The following is a 17,825-nucleotide window of genomic DNA, read 5'->3' on the forward strand; positions in this document are numbered from 1 at the left end:
GTGAGAAGTAAACGCCCATTGGCAGCAAGCTGTACCTCTAAAGTTTTAATACATTTCTTGTGCCATCTGCAACTGCAAGGATATCATCTCCTGATTTACCAATCCAAATCCCAAATTGCTGAATTACATACGACTTGCCTCTCATTTCCCCATGCCCTTTTGATTAACATAATAGCTATATCTAAAGGTAGCAACATCAGTAGTGTAGTAGTGGTTTTAATTGCAAATGCCGTAGCTAATGAGGATTTTAATCTTAACGTTTTGGGACAGTGCTGAAGCACTTGTGAGTTAACATGATGTTCAAATAACATAATCTTCTTATCTTCGGCACATGGAAATGAATATTTATTATATGTTGCCCTAACAGTTGGTTAAGCTGTTCATACCTTTCTCACACGCACAATTTGATCATTCTCCTGAATCTGTAAACGCAGACCCAGAACATCCATCATATATACCCATTCTTCCAACTAATAATGCTCGACAACTCATGATGGGGGACCAGAGGAAGGACGGGAAGAAAGAACATCGCATCTGCAAGTATCTAATGATCTGATTTTGAGAACTAAATGGAAATAAGTAACAGGCGATTTTGGAGACCACTGGCAATGCTTAGAATGATGAGCTAATGAAATCACTTCACATCAGAATAAGATTAACAGACATCAGTACACAGGAACTTCGAACTGAATGGACATGTGAAACCCATCGCACCAAGACATTACTAGAATCGTACCGCTTGAATATATTACAAATGCCCTAGAATTTCCCATGCCAAGAATTCTGTTATGTGTGTCAGTTCTTCTTCCCAGTTGTCGCCGATGGAGGCAATGTACCAAAAATAGTGTCCCAGAGCGTTGAGGTGATGCCAAAGCCCTTGTCTTGGATTCTGAAGTGGTGGTTGAGGTGATACCGCTGCAGAACAGGCAAAATTGCGAGGAATCAGAACCTTGTGGAAATTTGCATGGAGCAGCTAGCTGATTCATGACTTAAGTGGTTATGCCCTCACCTTGAGATGTTTTGCTGGGTCCTTGGATGGTTGTCCATGGTGCAGATAGTAGTGGGTGCAATCATACATCACATATCCCAATAGACCACCTCCAAACAATGCAGGAGTGGTAGATGGAGTTGCAAAGAAAGCAACCAGGTTCCAGAACTGAAAAAGAAAACATTGGACAGTTCGACTAAATCAGTCATGTTACTTCTGAATGGTCAAAAGTTTCATGTTAATAAAATCCAATTCTATGTTTAATTTTAGCTTCAGGGTCATACTGGGAAACACAAAATTGCTGTTGCAGTAGGAGGAAATACAAGCCTGAGAGAGTCCATAGGGTGCTTATGGTGGCACCCATGAAGAAGGTAATGTGCGGTGTTTGACCTACAACAGTGCATCAACAACAATTTGATTAGCAGAAGGAAGACATAGTGCGATGTTGGATCCTTCAAGGATGAAGCATTGTTACCAGTAGGTTTTGGTCTCAATGTGGAATAGGAAACGGTGCAAAGTATATTCAATCAATGTCCAAATAAATATTCCAAACAGAGCTATCAGAACTACTTCCTGAATGGTATGACCCATCAGAATAGACTTCACGAAGAAGTAGCAAACAACAGGCAGCCATATGGTTGGCACAGCCCACCACTTTGTGCGTGTCAAGAACTGGAGATTCAAAAATTCTGTTAATACAGTTCACTTTCCAAAACCCTCGGTATACCAATATGATGGAATACGTTACCTCCAGGACATCATTTCCGAAAAAACGTGGACCCTCCTTGCTGACGATAGGTTGGTGAACCCATTCCTGGTAACGTTCCTCAAGATGGCCAACCTTCATTCACAAAATCAAGAACAAAACCAGAATAAGGTTACTTTAGCTAAAGCGACTAAACTTCTAGTCAGAAACTCAGAATTTAATAACTGCAGGAGATTCTTTCATAATTTACAGCAGAACCATGTCTACCACAACTATTGCCAAGAAACAAAAAAAACACAATCCCACATTAGAGATGGTTGTCAAAAATCCAAAGTAGTACTAAACAAGCTCAAAAACAATGAAAAATTTATGTGCTTGCCAATTTCATGAGTTACTTTGCACCTCAGCACTTACGAGCGAAATCGTACCTGGAAAACAAGAGGCTTGTTCAGATCAACAGTGAACTCCTGGACAACCATCTTCCCCAACCAGAGCTGCACCACAGAATTCCACGTTACATGCCAAACAGAACAGTCAAGAAAAAATAAACAGCTTCGGAAAAATACAGCACATACAGCACAGAGGCACTCCTACGCGCAAGACAGGTGACGACTGAAACCAATTATGAATGACAACGGAGAGAGCCGGTGCCATACCAAACTACTAGTGAGTATCAGGCCTAAACGCAAATGCGGATGCCATGATTGCCACCTTTTCCCCCAGCCCTTGACAAGGTTCCTCTTACTAAGCAATCCTCAGCATGTGGCTCCAGGCACAAAACAGGCAATCTTTATCTCCTTTACTTCTCACCCACACTGGATGTTCACACGAATTTGGCAACCAATACTTCAGTGCTATAAGAGTGTGCTACACGATTTTTTTTTCTCAGGCAAATGTTTACGCGAATCTGAACAGAATGACAACACCGTCGCAGCAAAATGCGGCCACAGAAATCTCGGCCTAGATCCAAAACTTCGGGTCAAAAAGCGCGCTGCCCTCGAGCCACCATTGCTGAACCACGAAGATCCCGAAAAATCCACGCAATGTCCTATATCTAGGAAACTATACACCAAGCGCCATTGCGCGAATATAACCAATGCGGCCGCGAGGTCTACGACACAGAACCCGGAACAGCACGATGGGATCGAGATATGGGTTCAGGGGGACCTCACCAGCAGCGGAAGCAATGGCGGCCCCTTCACCGGAGCCGGAGCCGCCCTCCTCCCCGGGCGGCGAGAGAGAGGAGGGGCGAACGACGACGAAGAGGAGCAGCGGAGCGGATGACGCGAGAGGGAGGGGCGCGAATAAGAGAGGAAGGGCGGGGGGCTATCTGGAAAAAGAATGAGTCGCGCCTCCCTCTAGTCCCCCTCTCCTCCAGTCTGCCGCCAGAGGGACCCACCACACCCCCGTGCTGAGCTGTGCGCGTTTTGCAATTAGTGGGGTTCTGCAGGGGTGCGCCTATAATTGGTGATCCGCCAAGGGCTCTCGCTCTCTCAAATAGAGGGGGCGCTGATGGGGGTGGGGTGGGGCCCGCCGCCAGCTTGGCTGTGGCCTGTGCCCTGCTGTGCTGCTCCTTGAATTTGTGATGGGGGACGGACGACAGTGCATAGTGAGCTATCAGCAACGGCAAACAAAACAAAGACAAGAACACGTCCAGTCTAACAAAGCATTTTGGCAAGAGCTGGTGCAAGATCACCAGATGCTCGAAGGTTTTTTACGACCCTAAGCCGTTTACGAGCCACGTTTGGAACTCGGAGGTTTTCGAGAGAATTCGATTGGAGTTTACGCTAATTTGTGCAAAAACAAAAAAAAATCTTCATGCGTCGTACGCAGAACTTGAGATCCTCGTTCCTGTTGGATCTTTTGGAGCCGCTTGAGGGGCATGTGCGGCACATGTGGCGCAGCACGTGAAGCGGCAGCGAGCAAAAATCCTCTCCCGGAGACGATTCCTTGGCCCAAATTTGGTCGTCGTCACTCGTCAGCTCGGGCGGGCGGTTTGCTGGGTCCGCCCACAGCATGTGCCCGCGACCGGCGGGATGGTTACTGGTTCTGTGCTTCAGATCAGGAGATCCGATCTGGTCTCGCCTGTCGAGGTTTTCTAGGCCAGGACATGGGGCAACGATCCTACTACCAGGCTGGTTTGTGGTTTGTGCCGCGGCGGCACAAACCGAATCTGAATTTCTGATCGAAATCCTGATGCCCGATCTTGAGCAGTTGACACTGTAACTGAGCGCCTTCTCCTGGACACACAAGAGCAAAAGCTGATGCAGAATGACACAGGCTTTAACAGAGATGGGAAATCACTCACTACTACCAATACTCGTCAGAAATTACAGGCGACCAGCTCGAGGAGAGCACTATCAGTGCAAAGCCATAAGCTACTTGACCAAGGTCCACGGGATGCGGAGCAGAAACGGACGGCGACCTATTACAGTAGGTACATTACAGGTGACCGCAGCCGAAGCACAGACGCAACCTCAACGACGACGACAATGTACGTGATCAATCCATCATGCAAAAGCCACGAGAAGCATAGAAGACAAACTCAATTCACAGGGACACAACCTGGCCGGCGACGGCCGCTCATCGCTATTCGGCCACAGCTTCCTCTTCCTCCTCATCCTCGTACTCCTCGTCAGCGGTGGCATCCTGGTACTGCTGGTACTCTGCAACCAGGTCGTTCATGTTGCTCTCAGCCTCGGTGAACTCCATCTCGTCCATGCCCTCACCGGTGTACCAGTGCAAGAAGGCCTTGCGCCTGAACATGGCGGTGAACTGCTCGCTCACCCTGCGGAACATCTCCTGGATGGAGGTGGAGTTCCCCACGAAGGTGCCCGCCATCTTCAGCCCCTTGGGCGGGATGTCACACACGCTGGACTTGACGTTGTTGGGGATCCACTCCACGAAGTAGGAAGAGTTCTTGTTCTGGACGTTGAGCATCTGCTCGTCCACCTCCTTGGTGCTCATCTTCCCGCGGAACATGGCTGAGGCCGTGAGGTAGCGGCCATGGCGGGGGTCGGCGGCGCACATCATGTTCTTGGCATCCCACATCTGCTGAGTCAGCTCAGGGACGGTGAGGGCACGGTACTGCTGCGATCCACGTGAGGTCAGCGGCGCAAAGCCAACCATGAAGAAATGGAGACGAGGGAACGGGATGAGGTTCACAGCAAGCTTGCGCAGGTCGGAGTTGAGCTGACCAGGGAACCTCAGGCAGCATGTGACACCACTCATGGTAGCAGAGATAAGATGGTTCAGGTCACCAACTGCATTGTTAGAAATCTTTATCAGTGCCTACTTTTCAAATTAAATACAAATTACAGCATATTAGATCCAGAGATATCACATGTCATACAGCAAGTAAAGAATTAGTGATGATTAACTTACAGGTAGGGGTGGCGAGCTTTAGCGTGCGGAAGCATATGTCATACAGAGCTTCATTGTCAAGCACCATACATTCATCAGCATTCTCAACAAGTTGGTGAACCGAAAGTGTAGCATTGTATGGCTCCACAACAGTATCTGAAACTTTTGGCGATGGGAAGACAGAGAAGGTCAACATCATCCTATCAGGGTACTCCTCCCTGATCTTAGAAATAAGAAGGGTGCCCATGCCAGATCCAGTGCCTCCTCCCAACGAATGGCAAACTTGGAAACCTGTATATGAATCAAAATGTGATTCAATTATTCAAATACAAGCAGTATTCCAGCATGCAAATGTAAAAGGCAGCCTTGGACTACACAGGTTCAAAAGATACAGGAGCAACTAAAGGTGTCAAAGAGCTAGCAATATGTCAGAACTGCGACACATTAAACGAGACCAGAGTTTGTGTGCAATCATCAATCATGTTGCAACAGTTAAGTGATATTTGAATTGAGTCAACATCACAACATACTGCCACCATGCTTTGGTAGGCCATGAACCTATCTTGACATGCTACCAGAAATTTAATTTGGGCATGACATAGTTTATAGCATATCAAACAATAATCATAGTGATTAGATTACAAAGATACAAAGTTCAGCCCTTATTTATTCACCAAGAAGACAAGGGATCTATTTCGTCTGGTGTTTGGCAAAAGAATTCAGTCCAGCTATGGCACAATATTTAATTTAATTTTTTAATAGAAACAGGTCATTAGCAGTTGTAGGGTGCCAGAGTGGAACTCCATGCTAACACATCCAACACTCAAGTTACAGGAATAAAATATCCATCCTACCGACAGTTGATGTCAGTACAGCTACTTAGCCCAGAAGAAGCTACAGGAGTTCAACCAAAACATGAATTCACCAGAGCATATTCATGAAAACCAACATATTAACTAGCACAGCTATACAAAGTTCCATCTTGACAGTGCCAATATAACCGCAAATAAACCATAAAAACACCACAACTAACTACTATAGGTACAATTTTCCTTCCAAGTTACTATCTCACTCAGGCTGTACAAACCTACTGAATAACAGAAATGAACAAAAAACGTCAGTTCATCATGAAAGGTAGAAATTAGCCAGACTCGCAACAACCAGCAATCCCTTTCAATTCATTCACAGATATAACAACCTACCTAGAGACTAAATGACTAACAAATAGCACAACATCACTTAGCAAATTGATCAGATCATTTGGTGGAACATGACAGTGAAGACGAAAAATTACTACATATGGCCAGCAATGCAAATAACAAAGGGTACCTCGCCGAAATGCCAATTGGAGACAGATTTTAATTGCATCCACAAACACCCCCGGAACCCTAGATCTGGACTAGCTCTACCTCCCCCACGTGCTGCCGCTCCCGGATCTAAGCCTAACCGGCTAGCCCCTTAACCCCAAAGGAAAATCTAACCAAATCAGAGAGCGCGAGGGGATGGGAATGGGATGGGCGGAACAATACCCTGGAGGCAGTCGCAGTTCTCGGCCTCCTTGCGGACGACGTCGAGGACGGAGTCGATGAGCTCGGCGCCCTCGGTGTAGTGTCCCTTGGCCCAGTTGTTGCCGGCGCCGGACTGGCCGAAGACGAAGTTGTCGGGGCGGAAGATCTGGCCGAAGGGGCCCGAGCGCACGGAGTCCATGGTCCCTGGCTCGAGGTCCATGAGCACGGCGCGAGGCACGAACCGCCCCCCGCTGGCCTCGTTGTAGTAGACGTTGATGCGCTCGAGCTGGAGGTCCGAGTCCCCCGCGTAGCGGCCCGTGGCGTCGATGCCGTGCTCGTCGCAGATCACCTCCCAGAACTTGGCGCCGATCTGGTTCCCGCACTGCCCGCCCTGGATGTGCAGGATCTCCCTCATGGCTGACGCCGCCTTCGCCGGTGACTTCGCCGGAGCGGCTGGGGTCGGAGGGGGAGCGGCGCGGGTGTGGGTCGGGTGCCTGGTGGTGCGCGTGTGCTGCGGGGCTGCGGCTTGTGGTTTGGGTGAGGACTGATTTGAAATGGTGCTTTATGCTGTTGGCGTGGGGTTCGTTCGTTCGAGGGCGTTGTGATGTGGCCTGTGTGCGGAGGTCTTCACCGCGCCCGGTGCCCGGTGGGGAGGCCCGGCCGCGGTGGGGGATGTTGCCTCGGGGCCCAGCTGCAGAGAGGGTGGGGAGTAATGTGTGGTGGCGGTGGGATCGTCCCTGCCGTCCATCTCGGGCGTGCGTTCTGTAAATCGGACGGTTATCAGGAGGTCTTGTACTCTTGTTCGCCCGGTTCCGTGATGTTTTCTTTTTCAAGGCAACTTTCTGGATGTCGTTATCTGGTTCCTTTTGAAATTGTTATATGCCCTACGAAAATACGATTTTACCCTATAAACCTACCACCCTTCTCCCTCCTCTCCTCCCCTTCTCCCTATGCATGCCTGCCAGGCTGCCACAGCTAGCACCTCCCAAAAGTTTTTTGAGGGCCAGCGGCCGCGGCACCAGCGAGCGGCCGCAGCCCGATCCACCGCTCTAGCTCGGTGACGGCGAGGCTGGTAACGGTGGCAGGCGCGTCCTCGAGGAAGCAGCCGAGCTCGTCGTGGCCCCACGCACTCTGCATGGAGTTAACGTGCCCCCGCCACGGGACGCCGGCGCCGAACCGAAGCTCCACGGAGTTGGTCAGGCATGCCAGGCGCTCCAGCATCGGGAGCATGAGGAGCTCGATGGCTAGGAACGAGCAGCCGTTGACGATGAGCTCCTTCAGCCGCGAGCTCGGCGTGCTAATCACCCATCGCTTCGTCTTTCCCGCACAGCCGCACGTACCGCCGACATGGCACGAGGCGCAGCGTCTCCAGTGGTGAGCATGCGGTGAAGAGTCTCTGGTAAGTGAACGTCGGCATGTCCCGTAGGACGAGCTCGGCAAGCGCGCCGTACCGGTACAGCCAGGGGTGGATTTGGGCCCCGGGCTGCAGCCCGAGGCGAGGCTCAAGAAGACTAGGAACAAGTTTCATAAAAATGGCATAAAAAGGCCAGGCAGCCCATTAGCCTACCCTGACGCGAAGTGAGCCCAGCAAGCCGGAACCCTAGCCCTGGTCAGCTGACCGCGCGCCTCCTGTCCGCACTTGTCCTTCGCGAAACGCAAGTCGCGCGCCTCCCGTTCGGGTCCGACCATTTGCACGACCGCACCCGTTGGCGCCGCGCCATCTCCTGCCCCTCCCTTACCCTCGTTGTCGTCGGTCGCTGGCTCGCCGCCACCCGCCAGGTCGCCACCTCGCCGGTCTCCCTCAGCGGCCCCGCCGGCCGCGCGCCCATGCCCCCATGCGCCCATGCCCCCACCGGCCGCCGGCTGAGCGGCAACGCGCCCGCTTGCCAGGCGCCGACCGCCGGCTGAGCGGCACTGCGGCAGCGCGCCAGCGGCTGAGCCGCTGAGGGCAGGCAGCAGCCAAGCAGCAGCAGGCATGTGAGATACTACGGGGAGATATCCATTACTTCATTGAGTATTTGAGTCTTACTTTGCAATTGCAACATTCCATACGTTAGAATGGAGAGATACTATGCTAAAAAAGATGCGTCAAAGAGTAGTGCCGAAACTAAAGAGAGCCGCGTTGAGCAAAAAAGACCACGGATTGAACTTGATATGAGAGATATAGTTGCTGATCCAGGAGACAGGAAGCCAATTGATGATTTTCATCATGACATTAGGGATGAGGCTAGGAGAGCATATCTACGAATAGGTCCATATAGGCTAGCTGGTCATAAGTTTCCAAAAACGAAAAAAGATGGTAAAGGCCAATCAAGAGGATTTGTTGGATCATGGTTTGATCAATTTGATTGTTTAGAATACAATGTAGCCAAGGATGCAGCTTATTGCTTTTATTGCTATCTCTTTAAGCCACAACAAACTGGTTTCATAGTAATGATACATTCACTAAAGTTGGGTTTAGAAATTGGAAGAATGCAAAGGATTCTTTCAAGGAGCATGCTCAATCAATTGATGGCTTTCATAGTAATGCAAGAAAGAGTGCATTTGATTTCAAAAATTAGAGGCAAAGTGTTCAACATGTGTGGACTATTACAAGTGCAACAGAAGAGGAGGCATATAAAGCTCGTTTAACTAACATGTTAGACATTGCTAGATTTCTCCTTTTGCAAGCTCTAGTCTTTCATGGATATGATGAGTCTAAAACATCAAGAAATAAAAGGGAACTTTATGGAGATGCTTGAATGGTAAAAAAGAAGGATCCTAAGGCTGCACTTGTGACCAGTGAAAATGCTCCAGGGAATAATCAAATGAGTAGTCCAATGGTTCAAAAAGATTTGGCTAGAGCTTGTGCAGAGGAGACAAGTGAGTTAATTAAAAGTGAAATAGGAGATTGTTGGTTTGCGGTGCTTGTTGACGAGGCTCGTGATGCATCTATTAAGGAACAAATGGTTGTGGTTGTGAGGTATATATCTCCTCCCCATTTGGTTATTTTGTTGGTTTTGTTTTGTTGCTTTCAAATAACACTATTTTTCCTTTTCTCTTGTAGGTTTGTCAATGATAAAGGAAGTATGATTGAGAAGTTTCTTGGCATTGAACATGTTTCTGACACCACATCACCTTTATTAAAAGAAGCATTGGATACTATGCTTAGAAAATATGGTCTATCTGTTTCCAAGGTTAGAGGGCAAGGATATGATGGAGCTTCAAATATGAGAGGACAGTTTCATGGGTTACAAAGACTGGTATTGAATGAAAACCTATTTGCCTTTTACATCCACTGTTTTGCTCATCAATTGCAGCTTGTGGTAGTTTCTGTAGCCAAGTGTTGTGATTCAACTTTTGATTTCTTCAATTATGTCACTTCAATTATCAATGTTGTTACTGCTTCCTGCAAGAGGAAAGATCAACTCCTTCAAAGTCACCATGATAAGCTTGTTAAGCAGTTAGATAGTGGTGCTATTTTTTCTGGAAGAGGGAAAAATCAAGAAACTAGTCTTGCTAGGCTTGATGATACACGGTGGGGTACATATCACAAAATATTGGTACGTCTTATGATCACGTGGTCCTCTGTACTGGAGGTGTTAGAAAATATTAGTGAAGATGGAGCTGATGGGGAAAAGAAAACTATAGCCTCTGGATTGATTCAAAGAATGAAGTCATTTGAATTTGTGTTCATATTACATCTTATGATCAGAGTATTAGGGATGACTCAAGACCTATCACAATGTTTGCAAAAAAAAATCAAAACATTGTTCGTGCAATAGGATTAATTGGCTCTATGATGAGAAATATGAATGAAATGAGGGGAAATGATTGGGATGCTCTTTTTGAAGAGGTAAAGGAGTTTTGCCTCCTCAACAAAATAGACATTCCTAATATGGAAGATATGATACCAGTTAGAGGTCGTTCGAGATGTCGTGGTGCTAAATTAGAGAATTAATATCATCATTTTCATCATGAAATTTTCAATGTTGTGATCGATCAAGTTTATTATGAGTTAAACAATCGATTTTCAGAAAGATCAACTCAACTCTTGATATGTGTTGCTTGCTTTGATCCGACGGATTCTTTTGCCAACTTTGAGGTAGAGAAGTTAGTTGAACTTGCTAAGATTTATAAAGATGACTTCTCTGATTATGACTGTATAAAGCTTGCGGGTGACTTTCCTATATTCATTGATGAAGTCACAAATGATAATAATTTTGGCACTTGTACTGATCTTGGTAACCTTGCTGAGTAGATGGTTCAGACTGATAGACATACAACTTTTCCTTTGGTTTATCGTCTTATTAAACTTGCATTGATTTTACTGGTGGCAACACCAATAATTGAAAGAGCTTTCTCTGCTATGAATATTATCAGGACCGAACGAAGAAATAAAATGAATGATGATTGGATGAATAGTAGCATTGATATGCTATATTGAGCGGGATTTGTTTGCATCGATTGAAGATGAAACAATTCTAAGGCGCTTTCAAAGCTTAAGAAATCGTAAGATGAATTTGCCAATCGAGGGCTCAAGGTGCGTGTCGTTTACTTGTATTAGTCTATTTCAATACATAATGTTATCTTGCTTTATAAAGAGCTGAGATTTTTAAAATTTTTATGTAGAATTGAGGATGTCGGTATAAGTGGTGTTAAATCATGAAGACATGTATAGTTTTTTTTTGTCATGGAAGACTCTTAGTTTGTTACTTTTCTATCTTCAATGTTCTACATGTTGTTTGAGTCTATTGGTGGAACCCTTGGAATCAGTATAATTATATAATTATTTGTGTTCTTTGGAAAATATGCTATATCTAATAGTGTATGGCTAGTAAGATTTTAAGCCTTATAATAGTTAGCCTGGGGCGGAGCCTGATTCTGGATCCGCCACTGGGTATAGCGGCGGCACCGTGCAGTTTGCCAGCGTCAGGCTGCGGATGCGTGGCTGGTGGAGCTCATGGCACACCGGCGGTTGCCGCCGTCAGCTGCGTCCAGGAGGCCCGTGACGCCGTCAGCGAATGCGCGCATGGCGCGACACTCGTAGTGCGCGATGAGGGCGTCGAGCTCCAGAACGTCGGTCAGTGGCGGCGGCGAGGAGGTCGCCTGGGGCGATGCGGCTCTATTTCGGCCGCGGCGACCATCCCCTCCCCTTCCTACGCCCGCCGATGGATCGGCCGCCGGCCGCAGGGGTGGCGCCGCCGGTGATGCCCTTCACCGCGCGGCTGCGCGGGCTCGGTGGAGGTGGCCTGCGGCGGCCATCGCCGGCTCCGCCTGGCGCAGAGCTACGGCACGGGCCCCTTCCCCGTGCCACCCCACCTTGTACCCATCTCCCCCTTGTCCCGTGCGGTGTGGAGCAAGGGAGGAGAGGAGGGAGAAGGGTGGTGAGGCTTACAGGGGCAAAATCGTCTTTTCGTATGGGTTCCAAATGGAAAATCCAACGAAGCGTTGTATAAGGAACGAAAGTTAAACTCGATGTCGAATATAGAACTAAAATCTGTTGAGGAATAAACTAGTAATTTTTCAAGTAGCAAATAGGTAATTGTCCCATGTCATGTCGTTAATCTTCTCCATCCATTTGGTTGGGATCTTTCTGTTGCGGCGAATCGGGGTCCAGGCTGGCGGTAACCTGCGGTGGTTCCGTTCCGCGGCCGGGGAGATGGCCGTGGGCCCACGTGGCAGCCTGGCGTAACCGAACTCGGGCCCACCCGCAGCGAGACAAACCTACCTGATCCGTGATCCGTGTAGGGAGTCCGGACACCGGACCCGAGCTGAGCTGAACTGAGCAGCACTGTGGATTCCGCTTTCCAGCGACGCTTAATGAACAGCGATCAGTAGACGCCTGATTATGGCGGCGAGGGGCGAGGGCGATCTAGACAGCGGATAGCGATGCTTGACCGGTAATGCAAGCAAGCAAGCGAACGCCCGGATGTCAACAGACGTAGCTGTTGCTTAGGGGAATGATAAGGACCAATTACCAGCCAGTAGGGAAAGGGAACAAAAAGTGTGTGGCGCTAACTAATGGCGGGGACGGAGTGGCTGCAAGTACAAGCTAAACATTTTATCATGGCCTCCATTATCTCTATCTGCTACGAGCCGACGACAATATCATAGGTTCAGCAGGGCAGGAAAAAGTACAGCGGCCAGGAGATCCAATCATGGGACTAGCGGCGGACTTCATCTTAACGACACTTTGGGGAGAAACCGGGGAAGTTATCAGTTCACTTTTGGCTTGATGCTACAGGATTACTATTGTAATTACGCTGGATGGATGGTACACAGTACACTAGCTGCCCAGGACGGCACGATTGGCTGGCAAGCTTCTGAACGAGCTTGAAGATTGCCAGGTAGGAGGATATGATCAGCAGCATCGCTACCTTCCATATCATGTAGCTAACCACTCTTTGTCCCGGTTCTTCATTGATTGGTCGATGGAACCAGAATGCCTTCTTCTCGTACGAGGCTGGCGCCGCGGATCCAGAGTAATCAAGAAGCCTACTCCTACGGCTCCTACCAGAGTGCGCCAAAGGGAAAGAGGCGGAGTGCTAACATGTTAAAATCCACGAAAATACAACTGCTTCATCTCTGTTTTTTTCTTTGCAAACCGTTTTATAATGCTAAAAAAAATCTAAACATCAATTTCATCGTAAAGGATGTAGTATGTGCCAATGTACCGGTAATTACCACGAGAAGCCAAAGCTCTGAACAAATTAGTTGCAACTCAATGTCTGGCTTCTCGAATAGAACACGAAGCCTTTGAAGTGTGAATGGCATGCTGGCCGTGCCAGGGTCACAAGAGACACTGATTCCCACCAGATTAGAGACGAAAGCAAAGAAAATACGCCACATCTGCATCAGGTAGTTGTAGATACCTAACCTCACCTTCCCGTCTCATCTCCCTCTAGAGGGGTGCAACACGATGATAAGTCGAAAACGGCAAGATAAAGTACAGCGATCACCCGATCCAATCATGAAATACCAGTCCCCCTCTTACAAGATTTGGGGCAAAGTTAACAGTTCACATGACCATTTCAATGGTCGAGGATTATTATCACGCTAGGTAGATGGTACACCTGCTGCCCAACTCGACAGGCTTTGCTGGCAAGCTGCTGAGCTTAAAGATTGCCAGGTAGGATAATCAACAGCATTGTCACCTTCCATATCGTGCAGCTAACAACTCTTGTTCCAATTCTTCCTTGTTTGGTTATGGAACTAGAATGCCTTCTTCTCATATGAGACCAGCCCATGGATTCCTCCTTCAACCTGGGCAGCGCCGGTCCTCACCTGGTAAGGACAACCAGTAAAGATCAAGTTAGTTCCACTATTGGTATAAGAACAGAAAAAACTGTTTTCATTTCCACAACCTCTTACAGATGCTCAACTTTCGGTTATTTCAGACATTTTCAGAAATAAAGATGGATACAGAACTACCAACATAAGTATGTTAGGAACAAGGCTTTATTAGGCAGTTTGCTTTCTGGAACTAGACAGCGTGAAGCAAGGATGAAACTCTCTGAGTATTCCTAATTTTGATCTGCTATAATTCAGACTCTTTCTTCCTATCCAACCTATTGCTCCAACATTTTGACCTTTCTACAATTCATATGGTTTGATGACCATCAAACAATCTATGGGAATTTGGAGCCAGTTCCAGCAATAAACCTAATAGTAACAAAGATTAACAATCTCTTTATTAATGAAGAAGATGAAATTTCTCCGATCCTAGATGATTGGTATTGAAATTTAAAACATGTTGGAAGATAACTATTGTGCAGCATGAAGATACCTCTAATCTGAGAGTCTCTGATCGCAAAAGATCATGAGCTGACTGCAGAGAGGATGCACCAAGATCTTGGAATCCTTGCTTAACTGCTTGCATTGTGTAAGGAATGAACCTCAGAACGGAACCTTTGTCGGCTACTGCTCCAACAACTCCCTGCGCAACTTTGAGCTTGAGAGTATCACCAAGGTACCTTGCATCACTCCCCTTTGTCATCGCTTCCAGAGATCCCATGCCTCTGTACTTTTTGACTCGGCGGCCGTCCTAAAAGAAACATCTCAAGAGTTATAACTCAACATTTTTGTGAAAGAGCAAGTGCAGTTGCATGTACAGGAAATAGAATAGCACAAATTCACAGATCAGAATTAGTTACCAACTTTAGAAACTGCTTCTACGATAGATACAGCAGCACAATAATAGACACACAAAATGCAAATGCGTTCTCACTGATCTTAATATTAATTGTTTTGCAGGAGTTCATGGTCCTAGCAATCACATATATCACATTGCAAAATCAGGTAAGGTAGCATAGCTACAGGCAGACAGCCTTTTATCCATTTTTACAACTTCCTGGTTCAGGCCAAACTAACAGAACTTCCAACAATAAACTGTGGCTTCGTCCAGAAACATTACTAGAGAATGGGGTTATCTAACTTTGAGGCTTATATACTATACATGACCTTATAAAACAATAAATTATAGTGACCTAGACAGCTATCCACATCACTAGTTGCAAACAGTTCCAAAAATAAAAATGATGACCTATAAGGTGTATTTGCACCAGATCTGCTCCCTAAAACAAAGCTAACAAAGCCAGTTGAAGCTAACAAAGCCAGTTGGTTACTTCGTCAGCACAGACTGTAATTGGTAAAATGACATGAAAAGAAAAATACAACTATACAGAGTATCAACAGGCAATTGATTCATGGCAACCTCATTGGAAACCCAGATTGTAAAATGATATTGATGTTTTGATTCCGCAGTTTATCAAATGGATTTCTACTTCAGTCTTTGCAGCCTGAAATAAATGATGTTCTAGCAATGCGGTTACCCATGAACAATGCAAGATTTAGAAGAAATAGATAAGTGCCACTATGTCATTGTATATACCAAATTTTTATTGCATTTTTGTTAGCTTTTTAAGATATCAAATTAGATTGAGCTGTTGTTTATGCATAAAGGAACTTTTTGTGCAGTGGTCACATGGGGTGAACATCTGCCTGTGCGGGGCATGTGATCTTCAGTATGGATCGAGTCTACTTTCTACAGGGCTGTAGGGGCTTTAACAGTCAACTCCAAAGCCCAAAAGGCATTTGAACATTCTGTTTATGGTAAACATATAAAACAAAAGGCAAGAATAGAACTTTAACCCTGCTCCAGAACTGTAAAAGTATCAATACAATATGTATACCTTGTACTCATAAGTACCAGGAGCTTCATGACTGCCGGCCAAAAAGCTTCCCATCATAACAGTGGATGCCCCCAGCGACAGAGCTTTCACAATATGTCCAGAGTTTGAAATTCCCCCATCAGCAATAACCGGTACATTGTGATCATTGGCATAAGATGAAACCTTATACACTGCTGTAGCCTGTTGCACCAATACAAAGAAGCATCAACTACAAGCAGCAGTACTGAATTTCTTTGGTGTCTGTATTACTATAGACCATATGAAGACAAACCCCTGGACTCGTTTTGCATCCACCACGAGATAATCAGAAATTAAAGGATTCTCTCTAGCATTTTTGGTCTCCCAAGACTACGCGAGGAGCCGAGGGAACAAGGAGCAGCAATTCCATATACGCCAAACCGTACTTCAAAAAAGAAAAAAAAAAGGAAAGAACTGCTGAGGTTTTGACAAATCTAAGACCCTTGAAAGATACGAATGGACAGGTACATCACCTAATACAGATTTCTAGTGCTTTCGGTGTCCTAACACTTCATAAAAGCTCAAAGGTAAATAAAAATTATAACAAGTACCCGTCAGTGTCTTCTAAGCATACAGAACAAGAAAACATGCCCTGCCTAGCTGAGAAAGGCAAACTCAGTAGATCATCCGATGTCATCAATATCAGAATTGGATGCCTATGATTAATATAACAAACCTTTCAGGATGTTTACAGTATCCAGAGAAAATGGAGAATTGGTTTCCACCTTGGTCACAGCAATCTAAACGAACTTCAGAGCATCCAAGAGCGGCAAAATAAAAGGTGTTGCATGCTATCCTACCAATGGTTGAGGATTCAAGGTAACTAACTAATTTGGCAGCAAGCTAAAAGAGGTAAGCTGACAGCGAACTGATTAGACTACATTGAGAAAAAGAGTTTATGAGAATTTCAATGGTTCCATACCTGTCCCCTTCCAACAGCACAAACTTCCTGGGTAGTGCAAATTGAGCCGGACCCCATTCCAACACGCAATCCATCCACACCAGCCTGAATCAAATTCTGCGCCTGCGCAATTGTCACCACATTGCCTCCGATCAAATCCACCTCAGGATACATCTTCTTCGCATACTTGATCATATCAAGCTGGTAAATGGAGTTCCCCTGCGAACTATCAATGACGATAGCATTTGCCCCCGCCTTAACTAGCTGCTCCAGCCTTCGCTTGTCATCCTCACGGGTCCCAATGGAGGCCGCGACTATAAACTTCCCATCCGCTCCCAGAGACGGCTTGCCTAGCTTGGGATAGCTCCGGATGCGCTCGACATCCTTGGCGGTGATCAGGTCAATAACCTCGCCGTCATCGGATATGAGAGGGGCGCAATCCAAACCTTCGTCAGCAAGGAAGGCAGCGGCTTGTTCGAAGTCAAAGGAGGCGGAGGCTGAGCGGGGAGCGGGCAGCATGTATTCCGACACAGGGGCAGGAACCTCGCGAGAAGCCGCATCGGCCGCAACTGCGACGCCGACGAGCCTGGAGAGCGAATCCCCGAGCTCGGTGACGAGGGCGTATTCATAGCCAGCGAAATCGTTGAGCGTCGGGGCGGATGACGGGGCGAAGAAGGGAACGGATGACACGAAGGGGAGGCGGCGGGACTTGGCGGCGCGGACGATGGCGGCCTGGGCGTCGGGCTCGGTGTTGCAGTGAACGACGGCGGCGGCGCCGAGCGAGGCCATGGCCGCGGCCATGGGGGCCTCGGAGACGGTGTCCATGGGGGACGCGACGCAGGGGATGGAGAGCGGCAGGCGGCGGGAGAGGCGGGTGGAGAGGTCGACGGCGTCGGCGGGGAAGCCGATGTAGCCCGGGAGGAAGATGACGTCGTCGTAGGTGTAGGAGACGCCCTGCGAGAAGAGGCGCGTCGCGGAGAAGCCATCGTCGGCGAGGTCCGCGCTGCTCGCCGCCATCGGTGGGTGTGGGTTTTAGGGTTTTGGCTGCGGCGGCGGCGGCGGTGGCGGCGGGGGAGGATGGGAATGAAGAGAAGCGTGAAGAGCGTGGCGGGGCGCGCTGTTTTGTGCTCGGCTCCATCGATGGATGGGGATTTGTTTGGCGGGTAGC

General features: G+C 47.5%; 3 protein-coding genes across 3 annotated transcripts; all 3 read right to left on the reverse strand.

Annotated features, from left to right (window-relative positions):
- Window positions 1-609: 609 nt before the first annotated feature.
- Window positions 610-3,157, reverse strand: LOC101780654 (dihydroceramide fatty acyl 2-hydroxylase FAH1). Its single transcript, XM_004981494.3, has 7 exons — window positions 2,867-3,157; window positions 2,123-2,188; window positions 1,737-1,829; window positions 1,464-1,660; window positions 1,273-1,378; window positions 1,010-1,156; window positions 610-915 (listed from the first exon to the last, which is right to left on the reverse strand). The coding sequence occupies exons 2-7, from the start codon at window positions 2,171-2,173 to the stop codon at window positions 796-798; spliced, it is 714 nt and encodes a 237-aa protein (XP_004981551.1). The 5' UTR covers window positions 2,174-2,188; window positions 2,867-3,157; the 3' UTR covers window positions 610-795.
- An 819-nt stretch (window positions 3,158-3,976) lies between these two features.
- On the reverse strand, window positions 3,977-7,132 carry LOC101780256 (tubulin beta-7 chain). The gene is made up of 3 exons (XM_004981493.4): window positions 6,587-7,132; window positions 5,079-5,348; window positions 3,977-4,957 (listed from the first exon to the last, which is right to left on the reverse strand). The coding sequence occupies exons 1-3, from the start codon at window positions 6,978-6,980 to the stop codon at window positions 4,284-4,286; spliced, it is 1,338 nt and encodes a 445-aa protein (XP_004981550.1). The 5' UTR covers window positions 6,981-7,132; the 3' UTR covers window positions 3,977-4,283.
- A 6,265-nt stretch (window positions 7,133-13,397) lies between these two features.
- On the reverse strand, window positions 13,398-17,763 carry LOC101781461 (inosine-5'-monophosphate dehydrogenase). Its single transcript, XM_004981496.3, has 4 exons — window positions 16,679-17,763; window positions 15,739-15,918; window positions 14,334-14,591; window positions 13,398-13,831 (listed from the first exon to the last, which is right to left on the reverse strand). Exons 1-4 carry the CDS (start codon window positions 17,672-17,674, stop codon window positions 13,760-13,762), a joined length of 1,506 nt encoding a protein of 501 aa, XP_004981553.1. The 5' UTR covers window positions 17,675-17,763; the 3' UTR covers window positions 13,398-13,759.
- Window positions 17,764-17,825: the final 62 nt, after the last annotated feature.

Source organism: Setaria italica, chromosome IX (assembly GCF_000263155.2).
Source record: "Setaria italica strain Yugu1 chromosome IX, Setaria_italica_v2.0, whole genome shotgun sequence".
Classification (NCBI taxonomy): domain Eukaryota; kingdom Viridiplantae; phylum Streptophyta; class Magnoliopsida; order Poales; family Poaceae; genus Setaria; species Setaria italica.